The 19753-nt window shown below is 45.5% G+C and overlaps 1 protein-coding gene across 2 annotated transcripts in view; it reads right to left on the reverse strand.

The window, feature by feature from the left end:
- Positions 1-19753, reverse strand: part of LOC146175082 (uncharacterized) — a 49746-nt gene that overhangs the window by 5197 nt on the left and 24796 nt on the right. Inside the window, exons 5-7 of one of the 2 annotated variants that reach the window (XM_084584509.1) lie at positions 8596-8654; positions 7362-7427; positions 259-330 (exon numbers count right to left, since the gene is read on the reverse strand). In XM_084584509.1, the coding sequence (XP_084440635.1) occupies positions 321-330; positions 7362-7427; positions 8596-8654 (135 nt within the window). In that variant the 3' untranslated portion in view covers positions 259-320. The remainder of the gene's footprint in view (positions 1-258; positions 331-7361; positions 7428-8595; positions 8655-19753) is intronic. The other variant, XM_084584508.1, reaches the window with a different exon arrangement.

Consider the following 19753-nt stretch of genomic DNA (forward strand, 5'->3'; position numbering starts at 1 on the left):
TCCGTAACACCCTCGAAGTGAAGACCGTTTATTGGTATATTGAATAAATATATACATATCTTACAACCTAATGACCATCTAGAGTATGAACGCAGGGATATTTTTACTTCTAGCTGTATTCAAAACCTAATCCGTGACTCCTAGAACTATTTTTTTTTTTCTGACAACAAAACTGGCTTCTTGAAAGGGTATTTCACTGCTTGTTCGTATTGGGCCCGTGCGTAGTTAGCATAGACAGAACACATAATTCAAGCTTACCACGAGACAGAGATGCCCGTCAGGTAGAGCCGTAATACCAACAGTGCAATTTTTTTGGCAGTCTACCGTTCGCTGAAAACGTAAATAGCAGAGTTTAGGCAGCGTCAAGACAAAAGCTTCTTTCATAAGCACATTGTTTGAAATGTTGTAATTCTGGATTTTTAGAAATGTCAGCACAGTGTTGTTGGCCTATTAGGGCTAATAATATGAAGGTCGCTGCCTACAAAGCAAATAGACAGTCCCAAAAATTTAACAGAAAAAGTTTTTTTTTGGAATGCAAGCATTTCAAACATTTATTCGTATATACTTTTGCAATAGCTGTTGTCCCTTACTAGGCAAATGCTGTTAACGAAAAAGGTTCAGGCACTTCGACTGGAAACAACTGGGTATAAAAGAAAGGAAATACAAATCCGTGATTAGCTTACAACATTGGCAAAGTACAAAAAGTGGTCGGTGATCTAGACAGGCGGAATAGAGAGGTAGTCTAGGAATTACTGCGAAGAAAGCCAAAGAAATGTTCAACTGTATCAGAATTCAACAGTAGTTTACCCGAGACGACGAGGGAGTACAATTCGCATGTGACCATGTCTGCTTATTGTAGAGGGTCAGAGCAGATTCGTCCCACTTGTGTAAAAAGACTAGAATAAAAGTGCAAGTGGCGCATGGATTCGTACTCAAATATCCTGATTGTTACTTTATCTATATCACTAAGACACTGTTATATATATGTCTTCAGAATATTGCACTTCAATACAGTGGTAGAAAATCCGAGCCAATTAAAAACAGTGCGATCTACATTGAGGTCAAGGCAGAAAGATATAGAAACGAAAATGATAGGAATATGGTGAAGAGGCAGGAAAAGAGTACAGTGAAATAGGAAAAAAAATCTTGTTGTGATATTTGTGTTCTAATCAAGAAGAAATTAACATAGGCAGGTCATGTTATTTAAAGGAAAGATTAGGGGGTTAGCTACGTATACATTGTGAATTCGAAGGAGCAGTGAACAAGGGTAAAGGGGGTACGCCTCAGTTCGCAGGTCGAGCCAACGTTTCGACAAGTGGACTTGTCTTCGTCTGGGCAAAGCGATCATCACTGGCAGGTGTTCAAATACGGTTTTGCTCCAAAGAAGAAACGCTGGGGAGGGGAAAGTGGGTGAGAAGAAAGCAGGTGTGAAGAAACAGGGGAGGGGAGGATGGGTGAAAAAAAAGTAGGTCATGGAGTGATAAAAAAAAATCTTCAGTATGTATTTCTCAGCCTGGAGCCAGGAATACTGTAGCCTGCAAAAGAAGTAAAAGCGGCACTACCAGGAAAAACTACAATAGCGGGTAGATGATTCGTCACCACTTAAGCGGGTTTGGATCAGATACACATTACAAAGGGACAGGCTTTGCAATGGGCCCTGATAAGGCATTTATCTAAGGGAGATAATTCCTAAAACTTTCTGCAAAGGTGTAGGGGGGGAGGGGGAGAGAAGTACAAAGTCACAGGATAATAACCGCACAGTGAACCCTCAATTGACATGAAAAAAAAAAGGTTCAAGAACGAACTCAAACATCAAGTGATAAGGAGTAAATGTGTTTGGAGGAACATGTACAGGTTATAATATTGTACAGGTTATACTATTTATGCACAACATGCGTTGTGAATAAACTGTACAGTTAACGCTAGGAGGGATTGTTTTCCCGAATAGTTATGATGCAGAGGGAATATACCTAAGGGATTGTAACGTTCCCGTAGATATATCTATTCCTGCTGGTTTCAATGTTCTACATTTATGAATTAGATATGCCTCTCTATATTTTCTGTCCCTTGCAGATTTAAAGCCTGACTGGAGAATATACACTTTAATTTATTCGAAGTTATGGTCTCTTTGATTGAAATTTTGGGAAATTGCTTTCGAGAGGTTTTTTTTTCCTGCGTCTGCCCGATGTCCATTAAGCCTTATGTACATTCGTTCCCCTCTCTCTACGATGTACTGTTTATGACAGAAGGCGTATTCTAGAAGGTAGATAACGTTTGAAGATGTGCAGTTAAAGCCTGATTTTATGTGAAAAGTGAAATCACTTTCATTAATTTTAACCGTGGTATCTTTTTGTATATGACTGCACGTCTTACATCTAGGTCGAGAGAAAGGGTGTGGTTGTGTTGGATGCTTGTTGTATGTTAATCTTGGTGCCTCCGAAAAATATTTTCTTCAGGCGTTCATTAGACGTTAGCATGGAATGGTATTTCCGCAGAATATTATTTATGTTTGGAAGGGCATTGGAGTATTTAGTTACAAAAGAAGGCTGGCCTTCAGTGTTGGCCTTTGGTCGTTTCGTGAGCACATCGTTGCGGTTTAAAGTGCTTGCTTTTCCGAGGGCCGTATAAAGGGATTTACTGGGATAGTTCCTCTGGATTAGTTTGCTTTCAATGAATGTAGTTCGTTGAGGTTGTTATCATCATCGCTACATATTCTTCTAAGCCGTGTCGCCTGTCCTACAAATATTCCTTGCTTACAATATCTTGGATAATGACTCGCAAAATCTAGGTATTGTTTCTTATCCGATGGCTTTCTGTACAAAGAAGTTTTAAGTTTTCTATTTTCCACTGACACCGTGGTGTCGAGAAAGTCGACTTTTAATTGCGACGACTGACAAGTGAATTTATTGCCAGTGTGGTGATTATTAAGATGCGAGATGAACGACTGGAGTGATTCTGATCCACGCTGCCATATAATGAAAATATCGTCAATATAGCGCAGGTGTATAAGTGGCTCTTCCGGCAATGAATTTAGTATATCAGATTCTAGAACTGCCATGAATATTAGGAGCGAGCACCACTACTGGAGAGAACGGCTGTAGTGTCGACCTCTCGTAAGTAGGATCACGTGACTCCTCTTACTGCTGCTGAAGCAGACGCTCGATTGAACTTGTGCATTTTAAATGCTATTACCCGCGTTTATTTATGTAGTTTGATTGATAAAGAATGGCAGCCTTACACATTTGGATCCTGCATCATTGCTGAGGCTGCTGAAATTTATTTAAGCTGTTGCTACGGTCCGTTATTGCTCTGTACCCGGAGGTGAGCGAGGAAACCCGGCGCAAGATCCCATTGCTACCCGAAACATAAGCTCACAGAATCTTCCTTAATCAAGAATTGAATGGGCAAAGAAGCGAGTGATCATTCTCATGATGTGCGCAGCGGACATTTCAGCGAGCAAGATTTCGTCCATTAAGCTGGCTCTGAACAGTTCAGTGAGCGGCAGACGAAATAGCGCGCACATTTTAATTTGCGGTTGTCACTTGTGAAGTGAACAACTTTATTGCTGGAACGATGGCAGAGATGGTGGCTTCTGCATAAAGCAACACGCTCCCAAAGGAAGGAAGTATCATGGGAAAGCCAGAACGTCTCAACTCATTTTAAATGAACGGGTTGACTCGGAAGTTTCACTACAGTAAACTAGAACGTTCTGCCGCCTCGGGCAGCGCTATGGATGGTGTGTTGTCTCAGGCAGCGCCTTCAGTGCTGTAGCAGTTTCCAATGACAGAGTGTGTGAACAAACAAAAGATAGAGCATTGCATGCATGTTATGTTGTGCTGATCGAGTCGAGGTGTGCTTGGAAAGAAAAGCTACTGTGCCCGGGGAAACCAAATATCCGCTCTACCGAAGAGTGCCAGTCACGGTATTCACTTCGCAAAAATTCGCTGAGTGGAATGCACTTCTTCACACGTTAAAAAAAATTTATCCATGTTATTCCCACAGTCAAATTTGTCTGGATCAAAGGAGCAGGCGAACGGTGCCTCTTCCGCCGGCGCTATGCAAACGCGCTTAACCTCTGGCAGACTCGTGACGGTCCTCTGCTCTAGCAGAGGAATCATATTACCTGTTCAGTGACCGTTTAAATCTGATTTGTTGGGTAGTAGCTTCAGTTGATATTTTGTATGTTTTTTTTATAACAGCAGCAATGCTGCAGCCAGTGCAGGTCGTAGTATGCAAAGCTCGTCAACTTCAATAACTCTTATTCGGTGAAGTGCTTTTTTGCCGAATGAGTGGGTCTAATATCTCAAAATAAGCTTATACAGGCCCAGATTGAGGTGCATATCAAATAAATAAATGATTGTAATGTAAACGCGCCACTGAACTGCCTAGGAGAGCATCCTACAGACCCCGTTCAACGCGCGTTATTTCACTTAGTTCGTCACGTGGGCGCTTCCGAGGCGTGGCGCCACGTTATGTCCTCGCGCCCAATATTCGCGTAAGACGGCGCGAATAGAGCACCCATGCTAGTTCCAAATATCTGCAAATAATAGGATGAATAGAACCCGAAATAATTTATAGTTAGGAGTAGTCTAAGGAGCGAGAGATAAACTTCAGAGGCATGCGGATGGAGGTGGTTGATTAATACTTGGGAGAAGGCGTCGATACCTTCATCGATAAGAATATTAGTGTAGAGTACCGCGACGTCAAGTGTGACAGGTATACAATCATCTGCAAGATTGGTGGTGTTATTATACGCTCAATAATTTGGAGAAAATGAGGTGCGTCCTGCAAAAACGAAGGAAGCTGGGTCAGGAAGTCTGCTAGATGGCGAATTAGGAATATTGAGAGGTTTTCTGCGGGCTTATTATTGCTAGAAATAATTGGTCTTCCTCGTATGTCTGTGGTAAACAATGTTTCTGCGAAAACCTTGTTGACTAGGTAAAATCGACCTACTTGCTTGTTTGATGGCTAAATAAATTTATTTGTTTTATTTGTTCACTTTTTTGTTTTGTTCGCTCCATGACCTACTTTCTTCTCACCCATCCTCCCCTCCCCACTCCTTCACACCTACTTTCTTCTCACCCACTTTCCCCTCCCCAGCGTTTCTTCTTCAGAAGCAGAAGCAAATTTAAACCCCTGCCAGTGATGATCGCTTTGTCGATACGAAGACAAGTCCACTTGTCGAAACGTTTGCTCGACCGGCGAACTGAGCCGTACCCCATTTACCCTTGTTCACTGCTCCTCCAACCGTGTAAACAATCTTCTTCCTCTCGTTCTACCTGGATTCTGAATTCGAAGCTATACGTGTAGCAAAAGGTGGCATAGTCGTGGCTGGAGGAGATTGTGTTTGCACAGATAATGTCGTCCCTGCTTGGACAAGGTAACGTAAGGGATCTGAGAAGCTTCTTTCTTGCAATAGGCATAGTAAGGCCGATGATGATTACAAACGTAAATCATCTCTAGCTTCATTTTTGAAAACGGTGTCTCTATACTCCCGGAAAATTTTCTTCTGGCTATGCAGCCAAGCTACAGAGCAGAAACGCATCAGCTAACTGCAGCGCAGAATATATTTCCTTCATAATTTTCGTGGATCGCACTCTAGAATATATACTTTTGCGGTACATAATGACGGTATTACTAGATCTCAGTTGTACAAGAACACAGGTCAGTAAAATGTTAGTGTAGCGCGTTTTCAAATCAGTACTGTAGCAGGGCAAACTAGGGCTCCCTAGAACTGACCGGATCACTGCACCATATGTCGGAAGTCTTCTTAAGACTGCGCCGGATGCTTCTGCTGCATCTACCCGCCGGTTTCTTCACGCTTTCGCAATGCGCTTGTTTCGACATTAAGGAGAGTGCGATATTAATTTCTCCTAATTTACGTTAAATTAGGCCTTAAGCAGTCTAAACAAAGGCATTTCTGCGTCGCTGGATCCTTGAAAACTTTATTTTCAAGTAAAGCTCGAACTGAAACCGAAACCGTTACCGAGACGAGATATGCCAGAACTACATAGCGTAGTAATGCAGTGACGAGAGCTCCAAGGCAGCCTTCGCTGCCTTAGCCAGAAAAAAATTTGTCCCGGAAGAGCAATAATAGACATCATGCTGCTTCAGTTACTCATGTTTTAAGGACGCTTTCTCCTCTTCCATGTGTCATTGGTAAATTTCAGTGTTTATGGAATCAAATCTGTCGTTTCAACACATAGTACAAAGCCTCGAATAAAATATACAGAATATAGAAAGGAATGAAAATCATAATCAATTTTTCATAAGATTTCGTCAAAAATATTTAAATAGCAAACAAAGGTATTCTATGCACTATATCGTTAAAACGCCATAACTAGAATTAACGAAATTAATTCAATATAGTGTTCAGTCAGCGAGCGTAAGCACTTATATTAACCTAAATATGTTATGTATATCTCTTTTTTATGTTCCCATCACGACTAGTGAAAATCCGATATTTGTCCCAAAAGTACGCGACGGAGTGTAAATTTTAAATAACTGTTCTTGCTTAATTTCAGTAATATTTTGTGATTCACAGCCAGCATTCATGCCCACTTTCATTAGCAGTAGATGTTTCAAAAAGCCAAGAATTCAAACCTTTTCGATACAGCAGCATTTGTGTTCAACGGTGGCGAAAGGTGTGAGGATTGAAAAGGTGTTACACTCCCACTCTTTTGGTGAGCAAACTTACTACCCTGTTCAGTTGCAGGATACGTTATGAAGAAACCTACTTTCGGAAAAACTGAGCACCTCGGCCAGGCGTCACGTGTGTAGGATAGAGATTTAGGCGAGTTGGTATGGTATCCTCTTAAAAACCTTTGCTTGAATAAACTTCTGTCGCAAATTAGCGCATGTCCTGACCCAGTTCACGATCCTTGATCTTCGCGATGCTGCTTTCAAAAGACCGTTCGTGTTTGTAACACGGTGGTATTATGTGTTGTTTTGGTGGATAGCCACTAGAGACAAAAAGAATAACGGCATTTATCTTTCACAAAACCGCTATACTGGAATTGCGGTCAATGCTGATAAACCAGACTCTTTCGTCCAAAACAAATAGCCTCAAGCGAGAGCACTCTCAAAATGCCCCTAGTTATTTTTGTGTTTTGTGGTAGCAGTACTTTCTAATAAAGAGTGTGAGTTCATACCAGTTGCATACTGTTTTTCTAAATATGAAACGCAAATGTGGGTCGCAACACAACTCATCAGCAAAGCGAAAGCTGCTCTGAAAGAGACGAATCAGGAATCAGGAAATATATGAACATGGGAATATTATTAAAATCCCAGTCGAATAGCCACGCCCACAAAAGTGATTGCATGCCAGCGCCCAATCCCGGATGGAGAAGAGAGCTGCCTACCAGTACTCTTCTAGGTTGCCGTCCACGGCCGCGCTTTTTTTGGCTGCGTCCAGTGGAGCGCTCACCCTAAGAGAAAAATATAGCATTTGCATGCTTTTTCTTCTTTCATTGCTGAGTGCAATTCCTATTCGCAGCGCAGAGCAATCTGTATATTAGGCTCACGGAAATAAACCGCTGTCACAGGGGCCGCACAGACTTTCAGTACCCTGTAGATATGTAGCATAAGGAGAATACAATATCTTTTTATTGACCAATCCTGTCTGATATCAACTATTTCTTTTTTCCTTTCAAAGAGCGTATTGTTGCTAGAAAGCATAGAAATAAAATATTCATCCCCTTATTTAATGTCTAGTTCAGACCAAAATGAATCATCAGCCTTCTTTATAAGGTGAACCGACACTCTCTAAATGCAGAAGATAATCTTTGAAAGAAACACTAACTCAGCAGAAATTCATTATACTAGATGCTAGAATTTTAAATGAGGCATTGCTAGACGTGTTTATTAAAATGATGCATTTTATTTACAATAATTCTCTAGTTCTCAGCATGGCAGTGAGTTTAAGATCGATAGCTCGGAGCGTGCACAAGTCACAGGCCATGCTTACACACTACAACTGATGTTACTGACTGTTGGAAAAAGCACTAGATGGATCGATCAAAAAAGGCATGTTTTAGCGCAGTTGGTCAAAGATTGTTGTGAGGGGGTTAAAACCGCAACTTCGAACAGGACAGAGACAAGAAGTGAACAGGACGAGTGGCCTTGTTCTCATCTCTGTCCAGTTTGAAGTCGCGGTTCCTATTCCCTGGCTATGATGTAGAACGGGATTATTACAAAGCAGTATACTGTTCCTATTCTTCACTGATGCCCGTTTTCTCTATTCCTCATTACGGGTATTAGGTTTTACTTTATATAATGCCGGGAACTGTATGGCAGGAATGCAGTAAATAAATTGATAATTAAATACAATTCCTTTCTAAATACAAATTTAAACCGTTGGGTAATTCTATCACAGTTACAACGTCTCCAGACTCATGTTTCTCATTTCTGCTGTTAACATATGTCTTTCTTCTTATAAATCGTTTGTAGTCCGTTAGGCTAGCGTTACAGGCATCCTTTTAATTTTTCTTTAATTAACAACTCAAGCACATCCCCATCATTATTTGAGCCAGCTTCGACATTAAAATATCCGACATGCATCATTGGAGCCCTGTTCAACGCATAAATTAAGTTTACCACTTGAAACCATGACTCCAAAACGTTTTGTGTGCATCCTTTTTCGTCCTCGTATTCGTCTGAAGAAAACAGGAAAGAGCATGAACATTTAATACCGGACTCTGTAAGAGCCATTGAGCATCCATAGATTTAAAACCTCAATCAATCTATTTTACAGCATGTAATACTATACATATTTTCCTGTTTACAATTATTGAACGTTGTTCTTGTCTGCCCCTTTCCAAGGAATGCCGAAACATTCAAGTAATGTTAAATTCTTATTTCTGTCGTACACTGGACGAGTTGATAGGCATTAAGCATTTTTGCACAGCCCGGAAAAAATGCCCAATTCTAGTAGTTTTTCAAATAAACATTGCAATAGTATTTCTATAAACATTTAAACAACTCACTTGTCACATAAGTAACATTAATGTAACATTGCTGAAAATGGTTACGCAATCACTAGCGAGCACGTGGGCAAACTACTCTTGATGGTACGCAGATTGGACTCTTTGCAAAGGCTGAAGATGAGAGCGGCCTTTGAGTTTTGTAATACAGCACACAAGCCGCTTCTGCACTTCCCTTTCAATAAAAGCATAGATTGAAGCTTTTATCTCTCTTATTGAGTGATGCTTTTTGAGTGACAGGGGCGAAGGAGTAACAACTATTTCTAACACAGTAATGGTCTTGTGCGTGCTCTTCATGACAGACAACATATCAACGGTATTTAGCAGCAAAGAAATGTTATTTAGAAGACATTTTTACTCTAAACGAAAAGTAAAAATGTATTGTGCTCGATGCCTGAAATATGCTTGTTATATTGTTCTAGGTTTATGGTCCAAGCATATGTTTAACTTGCATCAACTTTCATTCTTAACAATAATATAATGGTTGTAATAAAGCAAACATTACATAACATTTAGGTAATGAGGCTTCAATATAAGCATTACGCTCATTTTAATGTTATATTAATGTCCCTTTCTTCTTGTACAAGCGTATACTTAATCTGTGTAGAACGGGAGAAATAAGAAAAGGTATTTTCATGGAGCTCCCCGTCAACTGCTCACAGATCGCAGCCGCTGCTTGCTTTCTCAGGTGGTGCAAGACCTTCTCCGCTCATGCGCTACTCGTCATGAGTTCAGGACGGGCTACAATAAAAAACAAACAGCCTTAGTGAGCGCCTTAATCGCACGCTGCCCGACATGCTGTCAATATATGTGTCCGACCACCGTAGCGACTGGGACGTATCCTTGTCTTTCATAACATTCGCCTACAACGACTCACAGCATGATACCTTTGGATACTCTTCCTTGTATATACTTTTCGGCCGCAACCCGTTATTTCCCATCGACACCTTTCTGCCTCTCAATGATTCTTCCTGCAGTTACGCTTTGGCTGTCATCGCCGACGCTGATGCTGCATGCAGCATTGCTCGATACTCGCTTGGTGCACCTCAGCGCTCTCAAAAGCGTCGTTACGACCTTATTTGCCGTGACGTCCACTGTTCTCCTGGCTCCCTTGCACTCCTATGGCTCTCGGTTCGCCATGTGGGCCTATTCGAGAAATTTCTGCCGCGATGCTTGGGCCCTTACCGCGTCCTGCAGCAACTCCGCGGTGTGACCTACGAGATCACCCTTCTGCACCCCAAGTATCTCTGCACAAGCCCTCACCCAGGTGTCTTGCATATCGCCCGTATGAAAGTGTCATTCAAGTTCTCTAGCATGTATCGGGACTATGCTTCTCTCTCGCGGGGGGTAATTTACAGTATGCAGTACGCGAGGACGACAACGTGCTGGTGTGGTGCGGTGAAAACTACGACGCTGAATCTAGGCTGGGTTCGCTCTGGTAGTGTGTCTTTGACAATGAACTGTTGCTGTTACCCTTGTATGTTTTTCCTAAGGATATATTAAATTACACGTTCTTGCTTTTGGGTGTGGCGCGTTGATCTTTATACCAATGTAAATCGCTCTACTGCGTGTGTTTAAGAAACCTTTATTGTATTGAAATTATCTAGAGCACAATGAAGGCACTTGTTTCTTCTGGCATTCGGAACAGCTTGATGGTTTCAAAGGCACTGTAAGCACTGGCGTGATTCATCCACTTACTGTCATTAAGGTATACATGTTACATTGTCCTGATACAATTCGAGTATTGCTTACTTTCTCGCAGGAATGCATTTAACGGCTGCGTTTTCAGCCACTACAAGAAATGAATTCATCTTGTATTGATTATACCGTAGCAGAACAAGTCAACATAGCGAGCACAACTGTATATATATATATATATATATATATATATATATATATATATATATATATATATATATATATATATATATATATATATATATATATATATATATATATTTAAGTGTGGCGCTGGTGAACGCTCCCAGTCTTCGGTTACAGTCAACATAAATACCCAAGAAAGCGGAAGGTTGGACAGCCGTCAATGGAGCTCACTTGGAAGAGCACTGGGCGCGATATTAGGAGGTCGTGGGTTTGACTCTCACCATAGGCGTGGTGTTTTTCCTTCCGCTTTACATTTTATATTATGTATCCCTAAAAGTCATTATAGGACTAATTCTTGTCAATACCAAAAACAAAACACAAAAATATCCCCAACACTTGCTTTGGACTCGTAGGCTATTGACTCCTATAAATTCTATATTAACTAGCCTTTCAGTTCCCCTTCAGTTGTCTGATATATATATATATATATATATATATATATATATATATATATATATATAGCCGAGAACCCGACAATCTGGTCGGCTTCCAGCACCAGCGCGCCTCTCGATCCAAGAACCGCTACACACACACACACACACACACACACACACACACACACACACACACACACACACACACACACACACACACACACACACACACACACACACACACACACACACACACACACACACACACACACACACACACACACACACACACACACACACACACACACACACACACACACACACACACACACACACACACACACACACACACACACACACACACACACACACACACACACACACACACACACACACACACACACACACACACACACACACACACACACACACACACACACACACACACACACACACACACACACACACACACACACACACACACACACACACACACACACACACACACACACACACACACACACACACACACACACACACACACACACACACACACACACACACACACACACACACACACACACACACACACACACACACACACACACACACACACACACACACACACACACACACACACACACACACACACACACACACACACACACACACACACACACACACACACACACACACACACACACACACACACACACACACACACACACACACACACACACACACACACACACACACACACACACACACACACACACACACACACACACACACACACACACACACACACACACACACACACACACACACACACACACACACACACACACACACACACACACACACACACACACACACACACACACACACACACACACACACACACACACACACACACACACACACACACACACACACACACACACACACACACACACACACACACACACACACACACACGAGAGGCGCGCTGGTGCTGGAAGCCGACCAGATATATATATATATATGTGTGTGTGTGTGTGTGTGTGTGTGTGTGTGTGTGTGTGTGTGTGTGTGTGTGTGTGTGTGTGTGTGTGTGTGTGTGTGTGTGTGTGTGTGTGTGTGTGTGTGTGTGTGTGTGTGTGTGTGTGTGTGTGTGTGTGTGTGTGTGTGTGTGTGTAGCGGTTCTTGGATCGAGAGGCGCGCTGGTGCTGGAAGCCGACCAGATTGTCGGGTTCTCGGCTACGTGTACCTTCACGCCTTCTTGGGGCTTGAGTCGTGACCCTGGTGGAGGTGCCATCGATGATCCCTTTTCCTGCAGGTGACCAGACGTAGCCGCCTCTCGTGACCACTCCTCTTCATCGTGCAAGCCGGCGGCTCCGAGGCTTGCCACCTGAGGCCTTCCCTCTTGACGAAGAGCCCCTGGATTGCAGCACCCTTGCTATGGAAACGACCCGCCTGCCCATACCATGACTGTCCCTTCAATCCCTTCCTCCTTTCTCAAGCTTCCGACCCCACGTACGCCTAAGCCATTTCACAGTGAGCAGTTCGAAGATGCCGAAGACTGGCTAGCTCACTACGAAAGGGTAGCGACGTTCAACGGCTGGGCCAGCGCTGCAAAAATGCGGAGCGTCTAATTTAGCCTTCAACACTGTCCGGACGTGGTTCGAGAACCGCGAGGCCACATTGTCTACGTGGCCGGCTTTCCGAGGCCAGCTCCTCGTTACGTACGCCGACAGTGACCACCGGTAGTGCGCGTAGCGTGCCCATAGCTCTCGAGTTCAGCTTCCGAACGAAGGCATCGCAATGTACATTGAAGACGTCATGCAACTTTGCCATCGCGCCGACCCGACCATCAGTGCAGACAGGAAGGTGCGGAACCTGGCACGCGGCGTAAAAGACCAGCTTTTTCTGACCTCGTGTGAAACTCGCCTACTACCGCCGCAGCGTTTCGGGCTGACGCTGTGGTTATGGAGAAGCTGCTACTGCTGAGATGTAGCCATTGCGCTCGGCCCCTGAATTCACTCTGCGCACTACCCCCGGCTGAAAGCACTGACTACAATCCATGGGCAGATATAGCCTCCCTTCGCGACCTAATTCGTACTGTGGTCCGCAAGGAGCTTCAAAAACTTCTAGGAACATTTTCCCCTGGCGCGACATGCTTGGCCAGTGTGATTCATGATCCGTGAGGAGGTACAGAACGCACTCATGCCCTCGATAAGTGCAGTTGTTCAACCGCCGCGCCCGGGCCTCATACAGCCGATGACGCATGCTGATGCCACATGCTGCCCATCCTGCTACCTAGTCATTCGCCTTACAATTCACCTTAGTCGCTGTGCACCCCACCACGATCAAGCGAAGGCATCTTTAACACCGAAACGGAAATGGAGAGGAGACTCCCTGTCATCTTTGCAAACCAATAAATTGTGATTGCTACTTGACTATCTCCGATCACATCTAAGGCGGCGACTCCGCATTGGAATCAACTCCCGCTTCTCCCACTGCCCATGGCATCCCTCCCTCCTCTTAATAGACTCGCTCCACCCTTTGCACCTTCCTCTTATGCACACCCTGACATTTTCCCGCGTTCTCACAATCCTAAAACATCAGCAGCTTTACTAGAGCCTCAAAACAAGCTGACGCCATAGACATAGCCCACAGCAAAAGGATCGATATCCTTGCTCTTCAAGAGACTTGTATTCAGAGGCAAGAATAAATTGAACATTTTGACATCCATTTCAGCACAAGATTGTTCTGCAGTTTTGGAAGGAAAGGGTTCAGGAGCTGTTACGTTCACCTCCCTAAGAGATACCGTCCTCTCATTCCTACGCCATACCAAGGAAGACGGGTGTCGCTCCGTCTCAATTTATCTTAATAATGACATGCGCAATATGCAGGTATGCCCCGTTCCATTTGGCATCACGAAAATGTTTTCAGGGTCCAGAAATGTTCATCACCCCAGCTGGAATAGGTGATTTCTAGAATAATCGCCGTTCTCTTCAGGGCAAAACGCGGCAGTTCAGACGAGAGTGTAAAGGTGTCCAGGCCTTGCGAAATTGGGTGGGGGAGTGGGCTCAACCGAAGCTTTGCGCGCACTCCAACCCGGCCGTGCTAGCATGACCTGGTTTGTCTGTAGTGTCGAAAGCCGTATTGACCGTGTCTATGTCACCGCTAATTTAATGATTTCTTGCAGGCTGTGTGGGTACTCCGCACTGCCCATGTGATAGCAGACTCGTTATCACGCCCTTGTGTGCGTCTGATATTTCTCACGCAAACATTTGCTGGAAATTAAACAGGTGCCTTCTGTAATACGGGCATGTCTAGAAAGAAGTGTTAAAATCTGAAGTTGTGTTAGCTGATTCCAGCAAGCAGGAGGTTGTCAAAATTATAAAGCATTATGCCTCCGCTAACATGACTGCAGAAAGCTGGAATACGACAAGCTCAATCAATGTTTTCCTCCAAAACGAGGGAAGAGGATGGCGCTGGAGGAGCAAGAAGAATCTGGATGCCATCATCTCGCTTTTGGCCCCGTTGTCACAGAGACCGAGCATTCCCGCAGCGCTCGCCCTGCTCCGTAAACAACTCTATCCTCTTCTAAATCTGCGCTTGGACAGACGGCACAACACAGCTGGTGATGAACGATGGCAAAATGAGGGACTATGTTCCTGACATCTGCAACGCCGCCGCTTTTCCACAAAAAGCGAAAACCACTCTCCTGTCGAGGACCTAATCGCCGGGCGTATTGTCACGGACCCTGAGAAGGCCTTGAGCTAAGCACGAGATTTTTTATAGAGAAAGCTGTGGTGCAGAGCTCTGCATCCCCACATCGTTTCTCCAGCAAACACAAACTGACGCACCTAACCTCGACTGCACATCTGAATTTCGTCTGAAGAGCTAAAAGCAACCCTAAAATCCATGAGGCTAGAAAAGACCCCGGGTACGGATGAATTCCCGCCTGCATTTTACATCAAAGTAAGGCCGCTTTCACCAACTCAGAAAACAACGCCCTATAGGGAGGGGAACGGACTCCGAGTATTAATGGATATCAAAACAGCTGTTTGGATCAGTTGGTTCATACTGAGCAGATAAAAACGCCAGCCCAAAAAATGGGAAGAAAGGAACACAAAACGCAGGCAACACCCGTCCTGTCGTTTTCTTTTGTTCCTTTGTCACTGTTTTCTGGCTGGTCTTTTTATGTGCTAAAAATGAAGGCCTCACCACACTCATGTGAAAGGACACTTCAAGGAGCAGTGATTTTTAAACATGGGGCCCAATAATCCTCCTGAATAAGGAGTCCAAAACAATTTCCAAGCCTCTCTCTTAGCGCCTGATACCTGCCTTGGCGTCAATAGTAGGCTCACACCAAGCTTGCTGTGTCCCATGGCACTCGGTAGAACTTCACGACATGGTTACGAGAGGACGTTTGACATGGATGGAGTTGCATAGTCTCAATGGCTTCTTTTACTCCCTGGATAGTGCGTTTGAGTCCGCGTGCATACCTGTACAGTACACATCAGTATGTGCAAGGCGCTTTATGCGGCATCACAAGCAGCAGTCACTGGACAGGGGAGCATTCTGAGAAATGGGGTGTCCGACAGGGTTGTCCCCTTTCGCCATTGCTCTATGTTAAAGCCTCCTGCAAAATATTGTCAAAGATGGCGGCATCCGCAAAACATGATTGCCAGCGAACCCTTCATGCACTCCAATGTTCGCCTACGCGATGACATTTATTTGGTGCTGCTTAACGCAGCATCAGCGGAGAGATTACACGATCTAACTAAGGGGTACTGCCAAGTGCGTAAGGCTCGTCTCAGCAGCAATAATGTATTATTATGGCATTGGATGCGGCCGCCACTCCTACCGCTATCCAATCGATTTCCAGCATCAGTGAGATATGCGTCCTTAGATATTTCTGTTCCGCTGGACCAGTGCCCGGAAATTAGAGCAAGGCTGAAGGGCAACCAAGCACAGACCCACAACCTTGGTGCATTGAAATGCCCTGACTTCTCACGTCTGCATCATAACTCCAATGCTTATTTTCATCCTGATCTTTGTGGCCAGCCTCCTTGGCATTTCCACCAACAAGAAAACGTGCTCCAGAAACATATACCGCTTTATGCAGCAGAGAGGCACAGGAAGGTAAGACGAATCATTATCTTCCTTCCTAAAATTAGAGGCGGCATTGGACACGCCGATCTGGGTATCTTCGCGAGGGCTCTGCACTTTGAGGGCATCTTCAGAGCCATTGAAAGCGACATGCTGCAAAAAAAAAAAAACGATGGCCTCATACCACCTGTCCACAAGGCTGCGAACCTTCACTGAGGAGACCCTGCACCACTGCACCACGCATGAAAGCTCACCTCTCCCCTTTTACTGAACCGCGGCAGCGAACTTAGAGTACCTGAAGGGAACCTCGTCTGGCGTTGACTCACCCACTGTGCCCATGAAAGGCATCAGTAGGATTGGAACCTCGTCTGGCGTTGACTCACGCACTGTGCCCATGAAAGGCATCAGTATGATTGCCATTCCACACCCTGCCCGCCTATCAGGCTACATGCTGCGGGCAGAGAGCCCCAAATGGTCAGTTGACCAGTGCTCACCTTCTCGATGCATGCCAAGCTTCCCTGATGTGGCGGTTCGCAAAAGGTGTTTTGCGAATCAGATGGATAGCATTCGTCTATGCGGCATAGGAAGATTGACCCATCTCTTCTGTTTAGCCTGAGAGACAGCGGAGCACATCTTTCTGAGCTGGTTCACCCTCGCGGCGCTCGAATAACGTCTGCGGGATATGTTCGGCATCCCGCGGTCCCACACCCCACCGTTCTCTACCTCAACACGGAAGGATGCAAGCAGTTTCTGTTGACACTGGCCGAAGTCAACTATCAAGTTGGCCCACTGCAGAGCGGCCTACTTGAACAACACTCCGAGCCTCCATGAAGTTAAGGCCGTATTCAGAAAGGAACTTTGGCTCCAGCTGTACAGAGAGATGCCACTTGGTTCGCAAGAAATTCCAGGAAAAATGGGGACACCCCATGGCGCTCCTCAATATATAAAATTAAGATTAGAAGTGAGCTACTAGAAGGCTTGCTAACATCAGGCTTCGACCCGTCGACGTGCTGCTTGGCACTCCGACGCCTTCCCGGCAGAAAAAAAAGCCATGCAATCTGAATGAACCCCATTGCTGGGTAACAGCCGCTCCCTGAAACAAGCCCTCACCCCGCCCTTTGGTTGTGGGAGGCCTTGCCCAAGATTGCCGTAGGATGTTGATCCTCGTGGGGTTGACATCGCTACTCTCCCAGGAGGATCGTACCTTGCGAATTCTTTTGTCAAGCGGCATTGGCGACAGTGGAAGGGAAAGCGGAAGTCCGGCCCCGGGGCCACAGGTGTAAAAAAAAGCAGGCTTTGGCTCAATCTGTGACGGCCCCAAAAGCCGTGGATGAGGAAGTGAAAGAGCGGTTTTACACCGCACAATTCAATCGGAGAGCTGACAGAGTTAGGCGCCGAAGCGTCTGCCGGCATCGCATGCGCTGAGCATACCAGTTGGAGAGATGGGCTACCAAGACAAGTCGTCGGCTGGCGGCGGCCGGTAGGCACGGCGCGCTGCAGCTGGAGCCGCGTTGCTACCGAGTGGAGGCGCTGCTGTCACCTCTTCTCTCGCAGTTGAGAGGAGGATGAGGAAACCGATGTGTATATAAATGGTCGCGCTTGTGACTTCCCCTGATGGGACTGGTACAGGTGGGTCACCGCCGCTTGCGGCAGGAAGCTAGCCTGGCACCGAATTTTTATCTGTTTTAGGCCGTCATTGCACACGCCACCGCTGGTGGTGGACGACGGCTGTTGTTGCGGCGCGCGTCTTTCTTTCCCTCTTCCTTTTCTTTCTTCTCTATATTCTCTTCTATCTGCACGAGGCAGCGGAGGTGGCTCAGCTACCGAGCCAGTAGCAGGCCCGTGCATTTTCTTTTCCTTCTTCCTACACCCACAACAACAACTGTACTCCCCTGATGTGGCTGGGACCGGTAGGTCACCGCCGCTTGCGGCGAGGGCTAGCCAGCCACAGACTCTTTATCTATTATAGGCCGTCATTGTACCCGCCACCGTTTCGGTGGGGGACGACGGCTGTTGTGGCGGCATGCGTCTTTTATTCTCTCTTCCTTTTCTTTCTTCTCTATTTTCCCTTCTGTCTGCAAAAGCGCGGTTGAGGTGTCCACAGCAAACAAGTTAGACAGTTACCGCGCCTTTCCCTTCCTATCAATCAATCAATCAATCCTGAAGTTGGCTCAGCTACAGAGCCAGTAGCAGGCCCGTGCATTTTAATGCGGTAGCGTTAAGGAGCTCGTGTCACAGAAAAGCCGGTGTCGTCGGCGGCGTTGGCCGTGAGCGATAAATCCCGGCATGCACTTCATAAATAAAAAGAAACTTCCAAGATGGGCTGGGTGGGAATCGAACCAGGGTCTCCGGAGTGTTAGACGGAGACGCTACTACTCAGGCACGAGTTCGATGCTTGGAACGGTACAAAAGGTACAAAAAAGAAGAAATGTAGCGGAAACGTACTTCGCTACTCGTGTAACTGCGACTTCTGTAAGTAACATGCTGATAATTACCAATATACACCGCAGTATAACGTTCTACGGCACGTTTCTAAGGCAACATGCGGTGTTGCCTTAGAAACGTGCCGTAGAACGTTATACTGCGGTGTATATTGGTAATTATCAGCATGTTACTTACAGAAGTAGCAGTTACGCGAGTAGCGAAGTACGTTTCCGCTACATTTCTTCTGCGCTCTGCGCACATGCAGAGCCATCTTGCGGCAAACACAGAAGAACCCCTCCTCGCAATGTGCGGCGCTGCCCCGACACGTGGCGCGCCACTCGCCCCTGACGTTTCGCCGTGCACCCTCACGGGTTGTAGAATCAAGCGTCTTTCCTTTCTTTAGATCACTATCTTCGCTCACCCGCTTCTTCGACCCGCGCGGGTACCGGTGCGAGGATGCCCCAATACCCTTGCGATAAGTTTTCTCGCTCTCTCCCCTTACGACATCCAGCGTGCGTCACTCGAACAGTGGTGTTTAGGCGACGCGGCTCCTCTTTCCGCTCACTGCGATTGCTAGGTGCAGCGTCTGATGCCGGACGCCTCTGACGTGATGGCTGCGCCGTAGCGCTTCTGCTGGGAAAGCGTCCCCTGCGATGTAATAACGCTATCGTGTTCCACTCTTGAAGGCGAAGCTTAAGCGTCCTCCTAATTTTTCTTTTCTTTCTTCCTACAGCCACAACAACAACAAGAAAGTGCGTTCTGCATGAAACGCCGGTGCATTTTGGCACGTTCGACAGAACACTAGTTGTGTTCAGTGTAGCGCTCGGTCGCCGACAGTCAAATCTTTTGCTCGATATTCGGTTATGCTGCGTTAATTCGCTGTAATTTTTCGAGATGGTGTCCAGAGCTTTACGATACATTAGTTCATTCTCCTTGAAATATAGTGACACGAGTTTGCGAATGCCCAGCTGACCTACGTGTGTGTGC

Source organism: Amblyomma maculatum, chromosome 11, assembly GCF_055883805.1.
Source record: "Amblyomma maculatum isolate TAMU_Amacu chromosome 11, ASM5588380v1, whole genome shotgun sequence".
Classification (NCBI taxonomy): domain Eukaryota; kingdom Metazoa; phylum Arthropoda; class Arachnida; order Ixodida; family Ixodidae; genus Amblyomma; species Amblyomma maculatum.